Here is a 21,547-nt window from a genome sequence, read left to right as displayed (position 1 = left end):
TACTGTCGAATGATTCATCTTGTAATTTTGCTCACATTGTTTATTGTTCACTGTATGAATTGTTCCATTGTACAGCGCCTTGGCATAAAGCGCTCTATAAATAAACAAATCAAATAGAAATTATCACTTTCTCCTTTCCTCCGACCCCTCTACCCCCCCAGGGCAAGCCGACTAGCACTGCCACCTACCTTCAGTTATCCAACCCATGAAGCGCGTCTCAGTTGAGGCTTTTGCTGCCACTTTCTCCTCCTGCACCTTTGGCTGACTCGCACCCCGTTAGCCCCTCTCGAACCTTCATTTTAACTCTGGATTTCCTTGCCCCAGTCATGAGGATCCACTTAAAGCCCAAATCCAAGTGTGACTCTTGGTACGATTGACCTCGCCACCCTTAAACGCAAGTGTAGGGTGGAAGAGAGGAAGTGGAGGGCCAGCAGGCGCACACCCCCTGACAAACTTGCCTGCCGCCTGGTCCAAAGGCAGTAGACTGTCCACTGTAAGAAGAGACCCAACATACAAGCCCGCATCTATGCAGCATCGACAACTTGGCCGAACTTTTCAAAATCTACATTGAGTTGTCCAGTCCTGCTGCAGTCTCTACCTCTTACCTCCCAAGCCCTCTGCTCCTCATTTTGCCACTATCCTGTCCACCCTCTCTTCCTCCTCTACCACTTATGGCCAGTCTGTGGCAGTCTCATTTCTCCAGTTGACACTGTTTCTAGACAAGTCCAATCTACGAAATATATCAAAGCAGGTTCTCCCCTGCTCATCCAGAACCACAGCCACCCTTGGCAGATTTTTGTAATTGCTCCTTTGCTGCTGGAACTCAACTCCTCTTCCCCCTCAAGCACTCCCTTGTGCACCCCCCCTTCTAAAGGCGGTCAATCCTTCCTCTAAAGCAAATATTGCCCGATCTCCATCATGGCTTTCCTAAGCAAACGCCTAGAAAGCTGGCCATCTCCCAGCTTAATCTGCATACTGAATCTGTTGGTTGTCTCCACGACCACCAGCCTGGCTTCAGAGCTGACGGAAGCATGGAAACCGCTCTCCTGAACACCTGCCCTCCAATCACTCTTGTCCTCAATATATCCTCTGCTTTTGACATGTCAACCATGCCATCATGCTCAATCGCCTCCGTGACAACCTGGCAAACAGACTGGCCCTGGCCGACCTTTCTCACCGAACCACCCTTGGTCTCTTCCTTCCGTCCTGCCTTCCTTCCCCAAACCCCCTTAGTTTAAATTTTCTGTGTTATGCAGACGACACCCAGCTCTTTCAGGCTCCCATCAGCCACCTCTGCTTCTCTCATACCAGACAATCTGCCCGCAATTCAGAAATGGTGTGCCACCAATGAGCTCTGCCTTAATGCCAGTAAGACTGAGATCCTCATTGTGCATCTCTGCCCACTCTGGGCCCTCTTCCTGCGAGTCCAAGAATCTTGGAGTCATCTTCACCTCTAGCCTCTCATCGGACGTCTCCAAGTCAAACTATCAGCTGCACCTTGGAGGTATTCTTTTTCTCACTTACCCCCAGAAGTTCACCATCTCCAAAGGTCTGGTCCCCTCGAGGCTGGACTACTGCAACAGCCTCTTCCTAAATCTGCCTTACTCTATGGCCTTTAAAACTTATCCAGAAAAAGGACTAGAAGACTTGTCCTCAAGCCCAGGGATCATACCTCTTCAGCTCTGAAATCTCTTCACTGGCTCCCCGCGGCTGAAAGGATCAAAGTCCCTCTGCATGGTCCACAAAACGTTCTGGGGACTGGGACCGCTCTGCCTCCACGTCCTCTTCCAAAACATCTTCCCTCGAGCTCTCCGCTCAACCGACTGAGGGTCAGACGCTTTTCCAAGCAGAGTGCTGGAGGCAGATCTCTCCTCGGCTGGGGCCTCCCTCGAAACAGCCTCCCAACCTCTCTCAAACTTCAGCATCACAACCTCTGGTTCCGCAACCAACTCAAGTCCATCCTTTTTGTTTTCTCTCTTCCTCTCCCCTGCCGACGTACCAAACTGCTCCACGCACTGGTCACCTGGATACCCTCTGAACTCTGGCCCAGGCTCCTGCATGTCCAGCACTTACTCCAGGCTCCCCCAGCACATAAGGGTCTGTACCTGTAACCCTACAGTTCCTTCTCTTATGAGGCTCTCGCTTGCTGCACTCGAGGTACCTGCACTTCTTCCAATTCCCCCGCACCTCTCCCCTTCCTCTTACCCGCACTTTCGCGATCTGAATCCATCGATTTGTCCTCCCTTCATTTGCCCCCCCCCCCTTGTCTTGTCATGCCTAGAAACACTTGTGTACAGGCGCATTGTAAATGCCATATCCTAACACTGGCTAGGGTTTTGGAGGTAATGAAGAAATTCATTACTCCCCACTACTAGGTGCACCCGAGGTTTTATCAGCAAACGAAGGCTCTAAGGAAAGAAATCTAGTGTGCGTTGCCTTCATATTAGTGCCCAGAGTTAAATCACCTAAAGGGAGAATTTACTACTTTGAAAAAACTACTGCCCTGCAAGTGGCAAAACTGGGGGCAAAGCCTTGGGGGGGAAAATATTTCTCAAATCTTTCCAGTATGGCACTATTCGAAGAGCATGGCTTCAGGGCCCGAAGTGGAACGCCGCCCAGCTACAACTAAATAAGTTGAACCATTGAAAGATGGGAGCTACGATAAACATTACCGGATTGGTCACCAGTACACAAAATACAGGACAGATGGTGCCAGAACCCCCAGAAACACTAGTGGCTCCACAACGCAGCACCCTGGAAACTGCACAAACATCAAATAGATGCCAAAACATAGAACCCAGGCAAAGCACTCCCACTTTAAAAAAAACTTTTGTCAAATATAGGAAGAAACAACTGAGCTGGGAATAGTGCTGGATGAAACGCAGCCCACCACTTGCAGCCCATCACTTTAGGGATAATTTTTAGGCAAGTTACTTATTTATACCACTGATATAAAGGATTGAACTACTGGCGTTAGGAAGTGCCACGCATTTACAACTCCATTAATTGTTGCCTTGATAGAGTCCAACGCAGTGACCCTGAAGGAGATGTGCTCATCACCTGCAGAAAAAACTAAAAACAGGTCCCTCTACAGGAGGGTAAAGAGCAGCCAAGGAAGGAGGGACCCAAAGACGCAGAGAGATCAAAGCTCTCCATGCTACGTGCACACCAGATGGCCAATACCCAGCCAGGCACAACCCTACAATTAGTAGATTGCTGGGTGCTAGAGTATACCACAGCATCAAATGAAGTGGATTTCATGGAATACATGAGGGTACCGTTCCTTCCCGAGCCAACCAAAGGGTGTAGCCATGATTCTTGAGCAGGATGTTTCTTGTAATATAAATACATGGGCTACCCAAAGCTGCGTAATTAACGGCTACAAGATACTGCATAGCCCGGCCGCCCCCTCCAAGATGGAGGCCAAGTGGAGGGCTGGCCATAGGGGCAAGGACCCTATATATTGGTACCCTACCTCAGGGAAAGGTCTACAATACTTTCTGCAACTGACAACAGGGATGAGATTTTAATTATAAATGTGTACAACCCTCCAAACGTTAACCAGACATCATGCATAGAAATGTAGGCAAAAATATTAGGTGGCAGGAGACCCACCATAGTGGGACTATTATAATCTTGGGTGTTAGATCTGCACAGAACAGCTAAATTAACCAAGTTCAAAGATGCAAATCATTTATGAATATGTACAATCTGGAAAATATTCAATATACAAGGCCCGTCGCAGGGGTCCAAGTTTTACCTGGACCAATGGCAGGGCCAGATGACAGATTATCTGATCACCAACAGGGTAATGACTCGCAGGTGGGGACTGATCAAGTTGCGTTAATGACCTCCGACCATTAATCCTTTTGGACAATTGATATGCCAACATTGGGAAGGAAAAGCACCTAAAACAGAAGGTTAATCTGAGAAGCAACTATATAAAATGGAGAGTACAACAAATGAGTTAACTGGGCCAGCTTTTATGGAACCAGCAAGATAAGCTGCAAGAATGGCTAGAAATTAGCAACTGGGGTCGAGAATTCAAACAAACATTTAACAAAGGTCAAATTTAAAGGACAATCGATGAACTTTAAAATGCGGAATGGTGTAGAATGGCCCTTTGGTGAATATGATCAGTTGGGCGGTGGGGCGGCTTTAACAGCTAGGGTAGTAATAAGAGCCAACACCAACCTAAATGAAGTGGAAAAAAATAAAGGGGGTACAGTAGTCTGTCCAACGCCAAAAGGAATTGGCTGAGACAACAAATATTCGTTACACAAGAAGTGGTTGGCAGGAAGGCTGATGGGAACTGACAGCAAAATATTTGTCTATATTCAATTAATTCTCAAAGGCCCCCCAAGGTGATGGAAGTGGCTGAGAGCCGCTGCAAAACAATCAGGGACCTATATATTGAAGATGGTGATGGGATTTAATCTTCCAGCCGAAGTTTAAAGGAGAACTATTTGGAATGGACCAGGAGTATATGCTTTATATGATGAAGCTGAAAACCACATCAGCCCCAGGCCCTGACAGCATTTCGATAAGAACATCCACATGCCTAGGCCAAAGTGCTGCTTAAACAGAGGCGATTGGGGAAAGTGAACTGATAACGGAGGGCTGGCGAAAGTCAGTACTGGTACCAATTTACAAAAAGGAAGACAGACTGGAGCCATCTAACTAGCAATTGTTGGCTATGATGGACATTTTTACAACAGCCTCTGCTAGGGAAACTTACTAAATGGGCAGACACTGAAAATATAATGGGCCCCTCCCAGATGGGTTTTCAGAAAGGGTATAGCTCTATTACAAACATATGCCTCAGAATATCTAATGGCAGAGGCAAAGAAGGGCTATAAAAACCATCTATACTGTTTCTACGTTGATTTTAGCAAGGCGTTCGATATGGTTGTGTCCTTTGCTGTGGTACAAGCTGAGAAAATAGGGGTGGGGGGAATAGATCCCTGTCCTGCTTTACCATATACAACCGCTCTATACTGACACTATGGTCTCGTTCGCTTGAGTCAAACAGGCATATACTCTGGGTACATCAAAACTATGAGGGGCCTTAAGCAGGGCTGCCCGTTGGCCCCAAGATTCTACAATTTATTTACCTTAGATAAACTTTCTCTATTTTACATTGCATAAGAACTTTTCACCGAAAATCAATGGGGAAGAGGCAATCGTCTGCATTACATATTCAGATGCTACAATTCTATTGGAGAAGACCCTGATAAAGACCCGGTGAGACATTAGCGCTCAAAGGCACTCTTAGACTATTATTAAACAAATCAGATGGTAATCCATAGAGAAAATGAAAACAATGTGCCAGGGGTGTGATAGGAAAACCTCGGGTGTGGCGGCTTGGCGGCAAAAGACTGGGCTTTGATAAAATTGGACACTGCAGATGCCACACTAATTAAAGTAGGGAAAAAATGGATGGTGGTAAACACTTTAACATGCAAGGATTACTGGAGAACTTAAACTAGCTTAGTTTTGAGCATAATGTATGGACTACTCATCCTCCCACATAGATTTGTTACAGGGTTACACAAATTTGAGGAAAAAAAATATTGCAAACTGATCAATCTCCCTGCAAGTGCTCCAGTGGAAGAGCAGACTCGAATATGGCTAAGACTCAATTATATCTTGGGAGATACAGCTATTTTTGTATATTACATTGATGCCCAAATACTATAACTCCAATTATATGTTGAAGCTATTGGGAAATACGCTTCTAGCAGACTTAAGACAGGATGCATACAATATGCCAACCCTGTTGGCCCTAGATATGGAAACCCTTCTGGAAAAGCCCAATTATGAAGTGCTGATAAAAGAAAAGGTGAAAGGCTGGGATAGGCTTACAATGATAAGCTAAATGTGACCAGTAGATACAAAGAACAGTCACACCAAAGCGTTCCAGTGAAGGCTCCCGGTGGATATTTAACAAAACTATCGAACTAAAGGTCTTCATACTGTACCTCAGGCTAAATCTGTAACCTACTAGAGAATATATAGAAGCATGGTACAATGCACTATATGAGGAACAGAAGTGCCAACTATACGATCAAGCAATAGAGACCCCACGACACATACTGACCTGTTCAGCATTAGAGGTCCAGTATTTGAGGGGATTCACCCATATAGTATTGGATATTGATTCCATAGCTAAGGACCAATTTTGGAGTAGTCTCAATGAGGCGTATTCAGTTTTAGTAGCTGCTGTTGTCCATTACATTTGGACGGTAGCTGAGCAGTTTTAACTGACAGCATTGTTGAACAATCCGACTAACACGAACTTCTGGTAAGTCTACAATGAACTATGGCATTATCCCAGAGCAATGAAGGATAGATAGTAAACATGAACAGAAACCTACTATGTATTTTATTTAAATGCCATTTTATAAACATTTTTGTGTAATAAAAATGTGGTTAAAGTTTGAATACATAATTAAGAGCACAATTTAAAAAAATATATATATATTTTTTTTTTTTTAAAGTGTTGCAACAGATGGCTTGTCACAGAATGAAACCTTTGCAGCCTAGCAGCAGTTTATGGTCAGTTTGAAAATCTGGGCTGAAATATGAAAATAAAGCCAACCTACTTTTCAGGTGCCAAATCTTCTACAGAAGAAAAGTCTCACATGCTCAGATTTCGGAGATAAAAGGTGATGCTACCAGGACTGCATCCCATGCTTAAAATCTATTCGCCTCAGGAAGAGTTAAATCAACATTCTCTGGTGGCAGGATGAAAATTGTTCAGATTGTTTAGCTCATTTCAGTCAAACCACAATCTGCTTCAGCTTTTGTAGTCCCATAGACTAAATCATTGTACCATTTCATCAGGATATTGACCGTCAATAAAGGACCCAGAAATGTACATTTCGCCTCCAAAGGAGACTACTCCTACACTCTTAAAATCCTAGCAGATCACTAGGAGTGGCAGAGTGAGAAGATGGAAGAGACTAGTGCAAATAGCTATGGGGTTCAGATTAGGCCTACAAATGTCTTCCCTCTTACACCCATTAAACAGTTTCATGCTGTAGAGCAGTCTCTGCTAGAAGAGCCATCAGGTGCACAGCCGCCAAATCTGCAAGAGTGTGCCTGCATGCAAAGTAACCCACCTCCCCGGGGGACTCCTTATCTAGTCCAATCAGGGGTTGGGGGAATGGTTTGAGGGATTGTATATGCTGGCTGTAAAGGTTTAAACTGAATTTGTACCCGCTACGAGAGGAGAGCGGATGTTGAATATAGCTATTGTATGCAATTCATGGGATTGGAATCCATTTGTGATTTTTACACAAAAGCAGATAAAACAGCATTGGGTATGTTGTCTGCAAGGGGTGGATTGCAAGGATATGGAAGAGGGATTACAGCACTACAGGGACAGGCATGATACTCAGAGCAGAAAGATGAGGGTAGGAGGAGCAGAGGGTTTTATTACAAAAGATGGACAACTTAAAAGGTGAATGGAGTTTACCTTAATATCAAAGGAATAAGGGTCTTTGTACAGGTCTATATGATCACCTCCCCAGCCAATTTGTATCTTCAAGGGGAGAGGCGAAATGTTTTAGGATTACTGTAAAACTGATTGCAGCATACAAAGCCAAGTACACTTCGTAGCAGAATTTCAGCAGTAAATTTAAGTGTACAAGTGTTGTCTGGCACAAAACAACAAAGCATGTACAAGATACTCATGGCTGAACTCCATTACAGGAGCATTTGACATCTTGCAAAAGATACATCCACATTGAAATGCAATACCCAGCAAGGATTCAACTACAAGAGTAGAATGTACAGACCAAAACATTTCTAATTCTTCTAGCTTACTTACCAACTCTTCCTCTGGAAACCTTTTGACAAAATAGTGAACGGCAGGCTATAGAAGAGCATAAGAAGGTTCATAGGATATTCCAATGAAAGGCAAAAAGCAAACTTACAAAGCTACCATTATTTGTTTCATACTGTATCGTAAAGTTCATGAACATGCTGGCATAAATGCAGGTCCTGTTGGAGTCATCTTTTACTGCAACTTCCCATGCTTTAGACCGCAGAACTCCTGTGTAGACAAAAAAACAGATTAAAAACTTGGCCAAAACAACAATACAGACCAAAGAACCCAAGTGTACAACCACCGAAATCTCCTTTGAGTGATTGGCTAACAGCTGGGGGTTTTGGCCAAACCTTTGCCCTTAGGATACAAAAATTAAATCCAGTCTTGTCAAATTCTTAACAAAAGAAACAGTAGTAGTGGGGAGTTTGCTGCGATACAATATATTTTATTTTTAAATTTATAAAGCGCCCAAACAGCCCTTAGGCATCGAGGTGCTGTTACATGTGATAATCTTAGTCACAAAAGGCGTATGATGGCATTTAAACATAATTACATCTCAATACAAATACTTCCATATATTACAGGCAGGCATAGTGCTAGTGAAGCATACAGGTTGCAGGGTATACAGATGGCCTACAGTAAGGATTAGTTGAAGAGTAGTGTCTTGCCAGCTTCATGGAAGGCTGTGCAAGAGGTTTCCCCTCTGGTGGAAGGGTATTCCATTGCAGGGCTGCTAGGTAAGGAGAGCTGGCATCACCCGCTTTTATTTGCTCGATTTTGGGTACCGTAAGCATTAAGTGTGATTAGTGAAACAGTGGTAGGTGCTCAAGAATTCAAGCAGAATCTGAAGTCTGTTTGGTGGCAGGTTTTGTCTGTGTAGAATTTCGAGCTTGGGGTCAACAGTGGTATGCAACCCACAAGACATGGGTCTAAAAAGGCACCTGGGAAGTCGAGCACCCCAGAAAAGCTAGATGTCTCCCTTCTAACGAGCAGATTGGACAAATACTACTTGGGTTCACACTAGAGCACATTACTATGCTGTAGCAAAACTTTAGAAAGTTTAAAGATGGTATTTTAGAATTTGATTAGAGGCACAAGTCCCTTACAATCCCTACCCCCACAGCCCCGTTATTTTCACAATGTTGCCCAGTTATCCACCACAAGCCTGGTTTCACTTCAGTTTTAGGTGCCAGATAAGCTTACTCTATTCAGGTGTGAAATAGAGGGGAATTGGGGAGCTATTTTCCTCCAGCTAGTAGCTCAGAAGAGCCTGGTTACTTTGACCACAACTACTTTTGGCTGCCCAGACCATGTGATGCCAAACACATGCACTTATGAATGTAACTGCACATTTAGAACAATCTATGAACACACACGTATACATCAAGACATTTCAAGCATAAGGGATCATAAATAAAAAGGCAAAATAAAGTTTGCATTTTATGTGGCAGATATGTGAAATGCCATATATACTAGCACCTGGTTACTGGTTAATGTTGGATGCCCATGAACTGCTTTTAACTCCCGCTTATCCAATCTTAAATTCAAACCCTGATACTCAAAGCCCCCACCCCCACCACCAGAAATGGTCCCTTCCTCTTTTGGTGGTTAGTGCAATCAGCAAGCATCTTTCAGGGAAGGTCTCCCAAAACCTTTGCAATGTGTTCATTCTAATCAGAACTCTGCATGTCAAATACCTCCCTTGTTACAATCACAAGTGTGCACGCCCAAGTCAAGACTCTTTCCCCAAAGGGAGTGCTGAAGGCTATGAAACAACTTGGCAGCCAGTCTCGGTAATGTCTCTAGGTCCAACCCAACGAATATTGGGCCTACAGAAGAGTATCAAACGCACCAGTCTTTAAAGTAATTAGACAATGGCAACGCAATTAGCTGGCCCAAAATGTGTCACTGATTGACAATGGGATTTTTCCTGCAGCATACTTAATTTAGATAATACAATGGCAGACTATGGAAAAGAAAGCAGGAAGAAACACCATTTGCTTACAAAGCTAGTTACAATAACCGGTCTGTTTCTACCGAAGTGTAATGTTAATTATAAGTCCTGAAACAACTGCTATGACCTTGAAAAGGAATCCACCAAAAAACATTAAGGCAAGCTTGGCCAGAATTTAAGATTGAAAAGGAAACATGTATGCAGCTTGAATAGGAACTAAATCATTTGAAAGCAAGTAAATATTAGGTCAAAAGGTGGAGGAATATTTGGTTCCAAAACCAGAAACGAAAAAGTTTCATGTCATTGGTTAACTGGGGGTGTACATCTGTTAAATTGATTCAACCAACTTCTGAAGTGAAAGCCTTCAACTAAAAGATTCCAGTAAGGTTACCAAATGGTTACACAACAGCTGCGACAACATTCCCCAGTCATTTGCTTTAATTAGCCATCAATTGAATTCTGTGAGTTTCAGCTGCAGGATGTTTTAATCAGGCAACATCGAATTCACACCCATCCACACCAGGCCTGCACAGTTCTATTTAATACAATTTGTTTTATGAATCTGGGATCCCGAATTTAACAAAAATAATTCCCACAGCCTCTCTCCCCTTCTGGGACAAGTAACAGTGTTGGCACAGGAATATTAATAAAAGAAATTAAAACAAAATCACATCTATAAAATATCAATGGTTAATACAATGAAAAATAATCCATATACTGGTCAATTAAATGGTCAACATGGCATTAACTTTAAAGTGCCTTTTTACAGAACATGTATCACTACATGTACATTTCATTTACCCCGAGCGGACATTCACCATGTGTTATGGACACGGCTTTCATTTTATAGGCAAATGAAATTAAATCAGAACACTTCTGTTTATCCAAGTCTCTACTTTATTACAAGCGAGCAGTACTATCGGGCGTTGCCCCGAGTATGCACGTGGGGGGGGGGGGGGATCTGCTATAGCCTTGTGTAGGTTTTATTCTGTCACAAAAAAACAAAAACAAAGGAGAAACACTAAAATCGAACTCACAGATAGACAGCACAGGGCCGGACCACGCACCACCTCTGCAGGGTGAATGGTGGGGTTGAAATATGTATTTTTCCAAAGAAAAAAATCTCAGTTGCATGGACGTTAAGATGAGACCTTAACGCAACAAAACCTGTGCAATTCAGTTAAAACCACCTAAACTTTGCACCCCATGTTGCGCAGCCTATCACCACAATGACATCACAGATCACATCACTGGTAACACCACCAATTACATTGTAAATAACAGATTACATCAATAATAGCATTAGACATAATTGATAGGTTAGCTTTTCTGAACAATTTAGGCCACAGACTTGGCCATAACGAAGGCTGTGTTCACAGGCCATCAACAGCCACCTTAACTAGTGGTCAGTTAGTGTTGCAAAATATGAATGTGCATGGTTAACAGTCATGCCTAGTGGCCCCTCAGCTTTAAAACATACAGTGCAACGTTGAAAGCTGTCATCAGTGGTCATAGCTAAATGGACATAGCTAGTGCCCATTAATATGCAAGATATACTCGTGTTGAAGATCATTTAGTGTATATAATATACCGTTGGCCCTTGTGAAGTCCTTCGCTTATGGCATGTTAGTACTTTAAAATATACAGTGGACATGGCCAAAGGATGTACAAACTGTTCATGGTCAAAGGCCATGGCTAGTGAGACCCATTTATGTATTAGAATATATAGTGGGCACAGCCAAAGACTGGCCACTAGCCAGTATTATGCTACAGACCATGGCTAGTGGCCGATTAGTGTATATAATATACAATGGACACAACTGAAAGCTATATCCACTGGTGAAGGCCAAAGTCTATGGCTAGTAGCCCGTTAGTTTAAAAATACAGTGCACATGGGTGAAGACTGGCTAGTGTCCATGACTGAAGGTCACGATTAGTGCCCATTAATGTGTTAATATATTTGGCTATGCACACCGATCATGGATGGCTGAGGGCCATCCTTAATGCCGGTTACTGTTGTAATTCGTGAGGTCATAATTGTGATCACAGGCTGCGCAACAGCTGAATTTCAGGGGTTTTGTTGCATCAAGTTCTCACCTTAACATCCATAAAACTATTTCTTCCTTGAATTTCAAGTTATTTTTTACTATGTATTGCTCACCTGAATGTCCCTTCAACTTAGTTTTTCCTTGAATTGCAGAAGTTTTGTTATCCATACATAATTGACATAAACAGGCAATTGGCTAATTAAAACGATTATCATGTGTAAAAAGGAAAATCAAGAAATTGTGCAACCACATTCTTCCACCCGCCCCCAAATAAACAGGTTCTTAAATGTTTGCATATTTACATTAACTTAGTTTTACCATGTATATGTACTGTTGATGAACATAAAGTTATTAAAAAGACTACACAATGCATCCTAAAATATACATATATGTACATCTTTGTTTTGTCTTTAAACTGTTATAGCCGGGGCTACCAAGGATGCATGTGCATCTAAATGCAGCAACTGGGGGAGGCTGCCCCCGTTTCCACAGGGTATTACCCACAGCGATAATACATAAGGCTAGGTTTACCACTATTGAACGGACCAATTAAATGTCTTCGATCCATATATACAGTAGGTTTATGGTCTTTATAACTGAAAAGTTGGCCCTGAAAAGAACCGTTTTGGGGACAAGGAAAAAAAAGGAGGTAGGAACTGGGAAAGTAAAAGACTGGGATTCATACATAGAACAAAAGGCAATTAGATGACTTGTGTTTTTTAGATATAATAGCATGGGTGAGAATACACATGCTCAGATAGTGGCTAGGTCATCTAAAACCAGAGTAGGGTGGCTCCTTTATGATTTTTTTTCTTAATTATCATTTTTCCTCCACAGTCTTGCATGTAAAAAGCCTGAAAATACCACCAAAAAGACTCCCAATACCTACTGTCACTGACCATGGGCAGTGGTTTTTCCACTGACGTCACTGTACCTATAAAAACAAACAGACCACAAAATGTATAGCCGAGGGAACATAGCGACTCGTACCCGCAGCCATCCATATTCTTTTGAAGCCTCCGATTTAGCTGCAAATATCCGAAAAGTAAATGCTTTCCTTCCCCTCCCCCTAGGCCCTCACCATGTGACCCCCCTCATCTGTGCCAGCTCCTCCCGCCCCCCCAACTCCCCTGATGGCCTCCTCACCTCCCCTGCCCTCTCCCTCCCCCCCACAGCACACGCTGTTTGTGACGCTGTTTGCTTTGAGATGTCAGCTATTTGCAACTATAGCTGCGGATACAGAAAGCTTTGTTGCATACCCAGTCCCTAGGCGCACCACCTCATCCAACCCTACCCCCTCCCCCCCACTTCCAAATTTCACTTGTTGCCCTATAGCCACCCTCACACATCCCCCACCCCCACGCAGCCTGATGGCATGTGTAGTTAACCTACCAATATCTTTTGTCCTGCGTTTCATTTTTCCATATCCTCGGCTAGAACCTTGAATCTCACGAGAGAAAAACAAAGCAGCAGCTTTTTATTCTAAAAACACAGTTTTGGGTAAATCCGAGATATAGCCATCTATTTTTGAGAAGGGGCACCCCCTTCTCCATCAAATATTTAAAATCACTGAATAACCACAAACTATGCATGGATCGAGAGTCAACTCTTCATGCCCAAATTATTTTGGATCTAGTTCAAGTCTGTCCAGCAGTTTGTGCTGTGCAAAAATGTACCTCGTTTGTCTATAGAACAATTAATGGGAAGTAGGTCGCAACTTTACCTACCTAATAACTAATTTCCTGATGTATCTTTATGAAACTTTGCAGACTGGGGAGGCCTGTGAGTTCCCCCCCCCCCCCCAATTTCACTCAAATCAAAAGTTAATAGAATTTTAAGGGGTTCCTATGGGAGTCTGACTCACCTTATCTATAGGGCGGCTATATAGATACCTACCCTTATTTTTAGGTATGTCAGAATTTCAAACACCATTCTAGACAACCAAATTGAAAGAGGGTATTTTACATTCCTGCATGCAAGTCCCTTGCAAAGAGAAAACTGTTCATTCAACAGCTAAAGCTTGCTAGATGATTCCCTTCAGTGTGTCTATTGCTTTAGTGTACATCTCATTTTCAATGGGCACCTAAAGGTGGGCAATGGGTAGATGTTATTTCCCCTTATTCTTGAATGGTTCAGTGCCAGTATCAGAACCATTTGGAGACGTAACCAGAGAATGCCTTCAATTACATAATTTTTCTAGGCATGACGAATCTAGTCAATTCGCCCATCCTCCCAAGAGGTGAGCCGCTCCCTGCGGGTTTAAGGACGTGAGCCCGCTCCTCCAGACCCTCCCTAGGGGTCTGGGCAAGTGGAACCTCACTGGGAGAGGCTGTCCTCTGTGACAGACTCCAAGTCTGAGAAGGACCTCCCATTGAGAAATGCATGGGCTGCCTACATGGGACGAAAAACTGTACTCTTGTTTTAACTCCAACCAATGACAATACTGCCATCTCTTTGGCTTCAGGTAATGCTGGATTTTGTCGGATCACAGTCAAACCAGACACACCCTTTGCGATGTTATACATAAATCCATGAAGAACTGAATGCGATGCAGGGAGGAGAGGGATTTCTATGCAGAGGCAAGCTACTAGTAGACATCCAGGAGGGAGAGTCAAGCTGGACTAACACCAGCACGTTTACGTAGACCCAGAGATGACAGACTTTCAATAATGGTTTGAATTGTTCCAATAACGAAAACCGTTTTCCTTTTTGACTACACCTTGTACAGTCATCAGTACAATCTCTAACCTCCACATAATTAACAGATGTAATGAGAGACTAGTGATGTACAGTCTAGGCCCGGATTTTTTTTTATTTGCATTTTATAGCGCTCACACAGCCCGGGGGCATCGAGGCACTGTTACGGGTAGGTCTTAGTTGCGCATTCATAACGCGTTTAATACCCAGGTTTCTAAGCGCGGACCTGGGGATCGAACCTGTGCTGCTTCGGGTCGTCTTGTTTCCAAGGCATGCACGTTGCCGCCGAGCTATCCTCCCGTGACGATAACATTTTATATAACATGCTATTTATGACATACAATTTGATCACTGTTCTGTGAAGAATATGCTTTGTACATCAGCCCATCTGTATTGAGCTTCTAAACTCCTTTTCTTTTGCTTTCTTACCTCCTGACTTTGCTTTCAGGATTTATTCCCATTGTTGTAGGGTATATAATTCTTTGAGAAATGTGTTTAGCATCAATGAAATATTGGTAAAAAGAATACATTTGTGCAAATCCACAAATATTTCGTGTAATGCGTCCTAGCTCCTGCATGTTTGAGCTACCTTGAGGACATACAATTAGGTGTTATTTACTAACAGTGAGTGTAGGCTAGGCTCTTCAGAAGAGTTTACACTAGGATTCCACACTAGGTGTCAGTTACACACCCAGTGCAGGTTGATCCTTAATTGCCATCTATGAGACAGTCTACAGTGATTTTTTTTTGCACTGTTATATTACACGTTTTTATACTCTGGTCGTTAAGGACTACCCAGTCGGAAATGCATGGCCTGCCTACATGGGATGAAAAACTGTACCCTTGTTTTGACTCCAACCAATGACATTACTTCCATCTCTTTGGATTCAGGTAACGCTGGATTTTGTCTGAGCACAGTTGTCACGTCTCCCGCGACACGTCCCCATTCAACCAGAAAACCACACAATCCCCACCCATCTGGTTCCACACATTCCCTGCAGAGTCCGCTGCGATCCACGCATTCACCCACATAGGTCATGGCAACAACGTACTGGGTTGGGCAGAACTCCGGCTGGAAGATCCTTGCGCCCCTTTTTGCATTGTAGTTGCCATGGCGTTTATCGTATGGACGGCGCTTCCGTGCAAGCACACCAGGTGCCGCATCCCACGTGACCAAACGCTCAGTGCTGGTACCATCGACAGCACGAATCACGTGATACGGCTCTCATGTTCCCAGTGATCCACGTCATGCGACTACCTGATACAGATAAATGGACAGGGTAACACGGAAGCGACGCTTCTCAGCTGCTTGTCTCAAGTATTGTCGGCGCCTGGTTATCTTTTGGATCTTGTTACTACGACCTCGGAACGTTATGACAGATTGCTTTGCCTTTTTCTAAAGCCCAACTGTATTTTTGTTGTTCAACTTCTCTTGCTGCTACGAACTCAGAACAATATGGACTCTCGCTTCACTGGTTTTCGACCTCGGAACCGTTTCTCTGGATTGCCTTAGGATCGCCCTGTGCACTGGATTCTTGGCTCAGGTGTTGTGATTCCATCAGAGTGCTGCCAAATTCCCTGGCAGTCTCCTGTTGCCATTAACCCCATCTTGTTCTCCTTACCTGTCAAGGCATTCTTGTCACCACACATAGGTAAGCACATTTTGGATATCACTGTTCACTACATCACTGTTCATTGCTGCTGTATCTATAACAACCCATTGTATTGCAGTGGTCAAGGGGTCCTTCTGGTGTTCCTGGTTCCTGGCTGATGGCACTCTACACCTGTGGCCTCAAAGATTGCAACGGTAGTGGATTTATTCCTGCCTGTGCGGTACTTGGGGAGGGAGGCATCATTAATCTACACGACCATCAAGCACAGAACAGTCAAACAAGAAACAACCTTTTTGTTTGCAATGATATACATAGATCCATGAGGAACTGAATGCAACGCAGGGAGGAGAGATTTCTATGCACAGGCGAGCCACTAGGAGACATCAGGGAGGGGAGGGGTCAAGCTGGACTGCAGAACCTGCGGTAGCATGGGGAGCAAGCCAAATGCTAGCCAATGACAGAGGCTGGCATTCTGTCTGAGAAAACAAGATCAAGGAAAGAGGCCGAGACAGAAACAACCATTTCTTATGGTGGCATGACTACAGGGAAGCAGTGGTGGGCATGGCACCCAGTAACAGATGCAAAGACCCGAATGTTGGGAGAGCCCGGATCCCTGAGCACTACACCAGAAGGACATTAGCTGTAGAGAAAAGCAGCAACAGGCACTCCCACAGATCACTGAGAGGTACGAACATTCTGCATCAAGGCTGGGAAAGCTAACAAGGTTACAGGAACCTGAGAAACCCAAATAGGGAAGCTCATTATGTGAATTGCATTGAGAGAAATGAAGTCTGCCAGAGGGCCGTAGGACTGGTGAGTCCAAGAGCCACGAAATTATTATAAAGAGCCCAGTGTTAAAGGGAACCCACCCCCCCCCCCATGAGAAAGAATGAAAAATAGAGGTCATTTTCTTTTGATCAGAAAAGGCTGCAGTAAAGTTGGGAACCATTTTATTGACGAATTTGAAGCGAACGACAAGCCATCCAAGTGAATGGGGAAAGCAGGAACCAAAGAGACCATTGCTCCATCCTCTTTTTAGTCAAGTTTTCCAAAGTGATAGGGCCAGATTTGTTGGATAGGATTTTCGATTAAGGACTCTTAATGCGCATAATTCGTTTTAGTTTCTAGGCAGGGAACCTCCGTCTTGCAGATGGTGCAAGCTAGGGAGTTTTTCACTTTTAAAACACCCTCGAAACAGGTCAGTTGTTGGTCCGAGTCCTTCTAGTTCACCACAGTACGTACAGTGAGATATTTGGCTCCCAATATAAATCTTGTGCATCAGAGTCATGGGATTGGATCGATTTAATCAAATCTAGAATTCCAGAAGGATGTACAGTCAATTTGTATACCCCGTCCATCTGTAGTTTCACAAATAAAAAGGGACCATGACTTCATCTATTCCTCTTTAGAGTACATTTCCGTTCTATTATATTTCCCCTTGGCTTTATATTTGCATAAGAGTTTCTTTTGGCTGTCTCACAGGCTGGTTAAATTCTCCCCCTTTAAGAAAAGTTTGGTATTAATCAGCAAGATAGGGTCAGCTTCTCGCCACAGCGTTGTTTCCCCTTTCTGTATTGAGAGGTCACCTTGAATCGGATTACATTAAACAATTGTTTGTAACATCATAGCCCTCACGTTACCAATCAGTTCGCCAAATTTCACTCAAGAAAAACAAATGCTAGTCTGATTTTGGTACAACAGTTGGTCTTTTTTGCAGATTTTTTTTTTTACACAAAAATTGATCTGCTCAACAGAATTCCTGGCACCTGGTGCAAGAAGATAGGAATTCCTAACGTGCACCGTTTCACCAAAAAAAAAAAAAAAAAATCCTGTCTAAAAAAAAAAAAACAAAAAAAAAAAATATATCACAAAAAAATATTGTTTTGCATTCAAGCTGATATGAACTTTTTACCCTGAATTTTAAAGTAAGCTTCTACAACATTTTTCAAAATGTCAACAAAAATGATTGTGTAAAATTTATTTCCAAAATAAAAAAAATTGCACCCCCAGTTACAGGCCTGGTAGCATGGCCAAATGCTAACAGTTCCTTTTGGCTCAAAGTTGGGATATTTAAAACTCCTGAGAATGTGGCTGTCATAGGACAAGTGTCCAAAAGACTCTCAAATCAGTTTCTCCAACCAAGTGTTACAGTCCCTAGCTTCTCAAATAATTATACCAATTTACTATTGCAATGCCAGACATGCCTCAATAAGTGAAGCGCATCCTCCTGGAGGAGCCCAACTGATGGGAAGCTCAGATTACTGGGAAGAGCAGAGCACTGTTGAGAATCTGTTGTATTTAAGGAATTTAGAATAAGTTCAATGACAAGCAGGGTGGTCATTGACAAATCGGGTGGTTAAGGAGCATCATTTGTTTGCTTCGAAACACTTGAGAACAAATGGTTCAGACAGAGCCATAGTTCAGCTTCAAGGCAGGTTTACATTTTTCTCATAAGAAAGAATCCTCCAACCCTGTAGCTGTTTGGGGAGCCATTGCAATTTTATCTTCCAGGCCCAAAGCTGCCAGCTTGATTCACCAATGTAGCATTCCAAGTCCTACACTTTCTATACTGCAATTGCCCAGGGTAGCATAATATTTTTGCATTTCAACTCCTGCAAGACTTCCATTTCACGTCTATACGTTCCTTTATACAAAGCAGGTTCTCAATCCTGCAAGGAAGAAAACAGCCAAAATGCAGGTCTCAATTCAGTTTGGACTTTGAAATGCTGCGATTGTCAGAAATTGACCAGTTGTCGACTTAACACTGCTGGATTCTTCCATGCAACTGAAAAGATTTGTGCCTTATTAATTTTGGAATACACTGGTTGTAGATGGGCTGCCAACATCGCACCCATCTTTCAGATGCTGTGCGCAGGCTGAAGCTCACCTTTTGTTTTTAATTTGGTGCTTTCTCACCATTCTTGTATGCATTTCATTATAGCCCAGAGGGCCTTGAATTGATTAAGGAAAGCTAAGCCCAGATCTGAAAAAAGATTTTTTCAGAGACATGTGTCTTCTGGTAGCATTAAACTCACCGTCTTAAAAATAATCAGTACTATGCGTTTTGATTCCTGTGGTACTCTATACTAGGACCATCTTCAAGGAAGAGAAAAGCTGTGCAATACCCATTTATAATATCGCCCTGCCGAATATTGGTTTATTTCATCATTTGCCACAAGATTGTAGTTATTTGGGTAACTAGAAACACATGCGTTGTAATACACATTGACTAGAGTACAAAGCAACTGCAGGTACCCGAAGTGCAAGTGGCCATACCTTAATAGAGCAATTTAGGTTTCCGGAAGAGTGGTTGCACTTAAACTATCTTCAATTGCCACCCTTCACATCCATAGAAGTCCAAGAGCAGGAAAGGTGGGCCAAACTGTAGAACGCCAAGGACCACATTACATTAAGCACAGTACAATTTGTCATGGTGGTGGCATTAAATCCATTCAAGAGGGGGGTTTGACAAATGTATGTTGGAGAAGAGGTTAGTGGTGCATAAACCACTAGAGGATAGCCCGATTTCTTCAGAAAAAACAGGGGCCACCACACTCCATTTCTATTGTTTGGTAATGTAACAGTTCTTGCCAGGACAGAAAGTGCCCAAAACTAGTTTCAACTACTGTAAATTCAAAGTGCACTAAAACACAGAAAGCTAATGTTAGTGAGTTGTAGAAATACAAGTTAAAAATAATGTCAAGAACTAAGCAGAAGATAACCTTTGTGATCAACTAAGGACAGGGCTTAAGAGTACACAGGGTGCAAAATTGAGGGAAGCTTGTAGTCATTTAGCTCCTAGATATAGCCTAGAAGAGCCTGGTTCGTTTGACACCAATAGCTACCTGGAGCTACTTTTGGCTCCTCAAGCCAACAGGAGCAACACAAGTATAAATGTGTGCTTAGCAACATACATAGACGGTACACTAACATCTAAAAATATTTTATGCACAATGGCCCATATGTACTTGGCAAACAGTTAGTTTGCATCTCAGTGGAATTTGGATCTGTGGCATCCTTTCTATTCACTCATTTTCCAGCAGAGAAAGTGATTGAGTAGCCATTTCAAAAAAGAAGGTGGCAGTAGAAGGACAGCAACAGTGATTGATGCAGTAACAAATAGATGTAGTGGCAGAGCTATGGTTGTAGCAGCAAAGATAGGTAATGACGAAGTGAAGGTAGCAGCAAGACAGCAGAACTGACGGAAAGGAAATAGCAATCCAAGATGAAATTAAAGTGAATATAAAGCAATGACAGTGTGAGTGGAATCAATCGGGAATAAAGCAAAAGACTGCAATCGAGCAATCAGAAGAGGAGGTGTGCGCATATTTGACAAAGTTAGGGGTAAAAGAAAGATCCACCATTTTTATTCAGACGTTGTGCGGCTCTCACTTTTCACTCACTGAAGAATACTTGTTACTTTAAGTCCTTCAATAAACATACTCCATCATGAGACCAATAGCTACGGGGTCATTAATAACTCCGGTTTAAGAGGAAATCTGACACCCAAGGGCCATTTACAGTTCCTTGCATTCCATTTTCGTATTAAAAGTGGTCAGCCGACACACGTTGGGACCCCTCAGGGTGCTTTGCAAGGCTGGTTTATACAAATGGGTGTATTAGTGAGCAGGTGATATAGTGAAGGTGAGAAGGAGTGAACATGAATGTAGTACAGAAGTGTATATTACATTAGTATTTACATATTGCACACGTTTTGGCATATTTGTTTTCATACATAGTAACAAGCATGATTTAATGCAGGGTTACTATATACATAGTTCATTTGGTAGAATGAGTGAATTCACAGAACCATGGGAAGGAACGAAGGGAGAGGTCATTGGGTTAGTTTCAGTGTAGTCCATGGTCATCTTAGTACATAAGGGGCCTCCTTGAGGCGTATTTAGTGGTATTTGGTGAAGTTAAGCCTTACCTAGGGTTTGCTTGATTATGCCACGTCTTTGAAGCGCAGTATGCAAGTATTTTTGTGATGGCCCATTGGGGCCATTTGTGGTGGAGAAAACAGGTTGACTCTGGGTTTGTTGTTAATATATTAACCTTAGTATCTGGAATGTCCTAATGTGTGGAGAACCCTGTTCAGAAATGATTTAAGACGTGAACCCTACGAGAGTGGGCGCTATACTGATAGTTAAGTGTGTCCTAGCATATACTTTCTGCTGCTGGAGGCATGAAGCTCCCACAAAGGGTCTGGCTGTCCTAACTGGACAGCTAAACGTCCCTTTCTGTAAAATGAGATTGAAGAGGAGTGTGTGCTGGAACTATATAAAAGTTGAGGCTTCTGGAGTGAAAAGCAAGTCGACCACCGGAAGCTGAAGTAACCGAAGATGACCAGAGACGCCTGCAGACCCTTTGCCACACCATGAAGCTATCACTGCTGTCTTGA

The 21,547-nt window shown here is 43.0% G+C and overlaps 1 protein-coding gene across 2 annotated transcripts in view; it reads right to left on the bottom strand.

The window, feature by feature from the left end:
• The window catches only part of LAMP2 (lysosomal associated membrane protein 2), an 868,131-nt gene that overhangs the window by 757,862 nt on the left and 88,722 nt on the right, over positions 1 to 21,547 (bottom strand). For both annotated transcript variants that reach the window (XM_069612679.1, XM_069612680.1), the window contains exon 2: positions 7,941 to 8,059. In XM_069612679.1, the coding sequence (XP_069468780.1) occupies positions 7,941 to 8,059 (119 nt within the window). The remainder of the gene's footprint in view (positions 1 to 7,940; positions 8,060 to 21,547) is intronic.

Source organism: Ambystoma mexicanum, chromosome 5p (genome assembly GCF_040938575.1).
Source record: "Ambystoma mexicanum isolate Mex_15411 chromosome 5p, UKY_AmexF1_1, whole genome shotgun sequence".
Lineage (NCBI taxonomy): Eukaryota > Metazoa > Chordata > Amphibia > Caudata > Ambystomatidae > Ambystoma > Ambystoma mexicanum.
The sequence above is the reverse complement of the archived record's forward strand: the minus strand, read 5'-3'. Positions and strand labels throughout refer to the sequence as shown.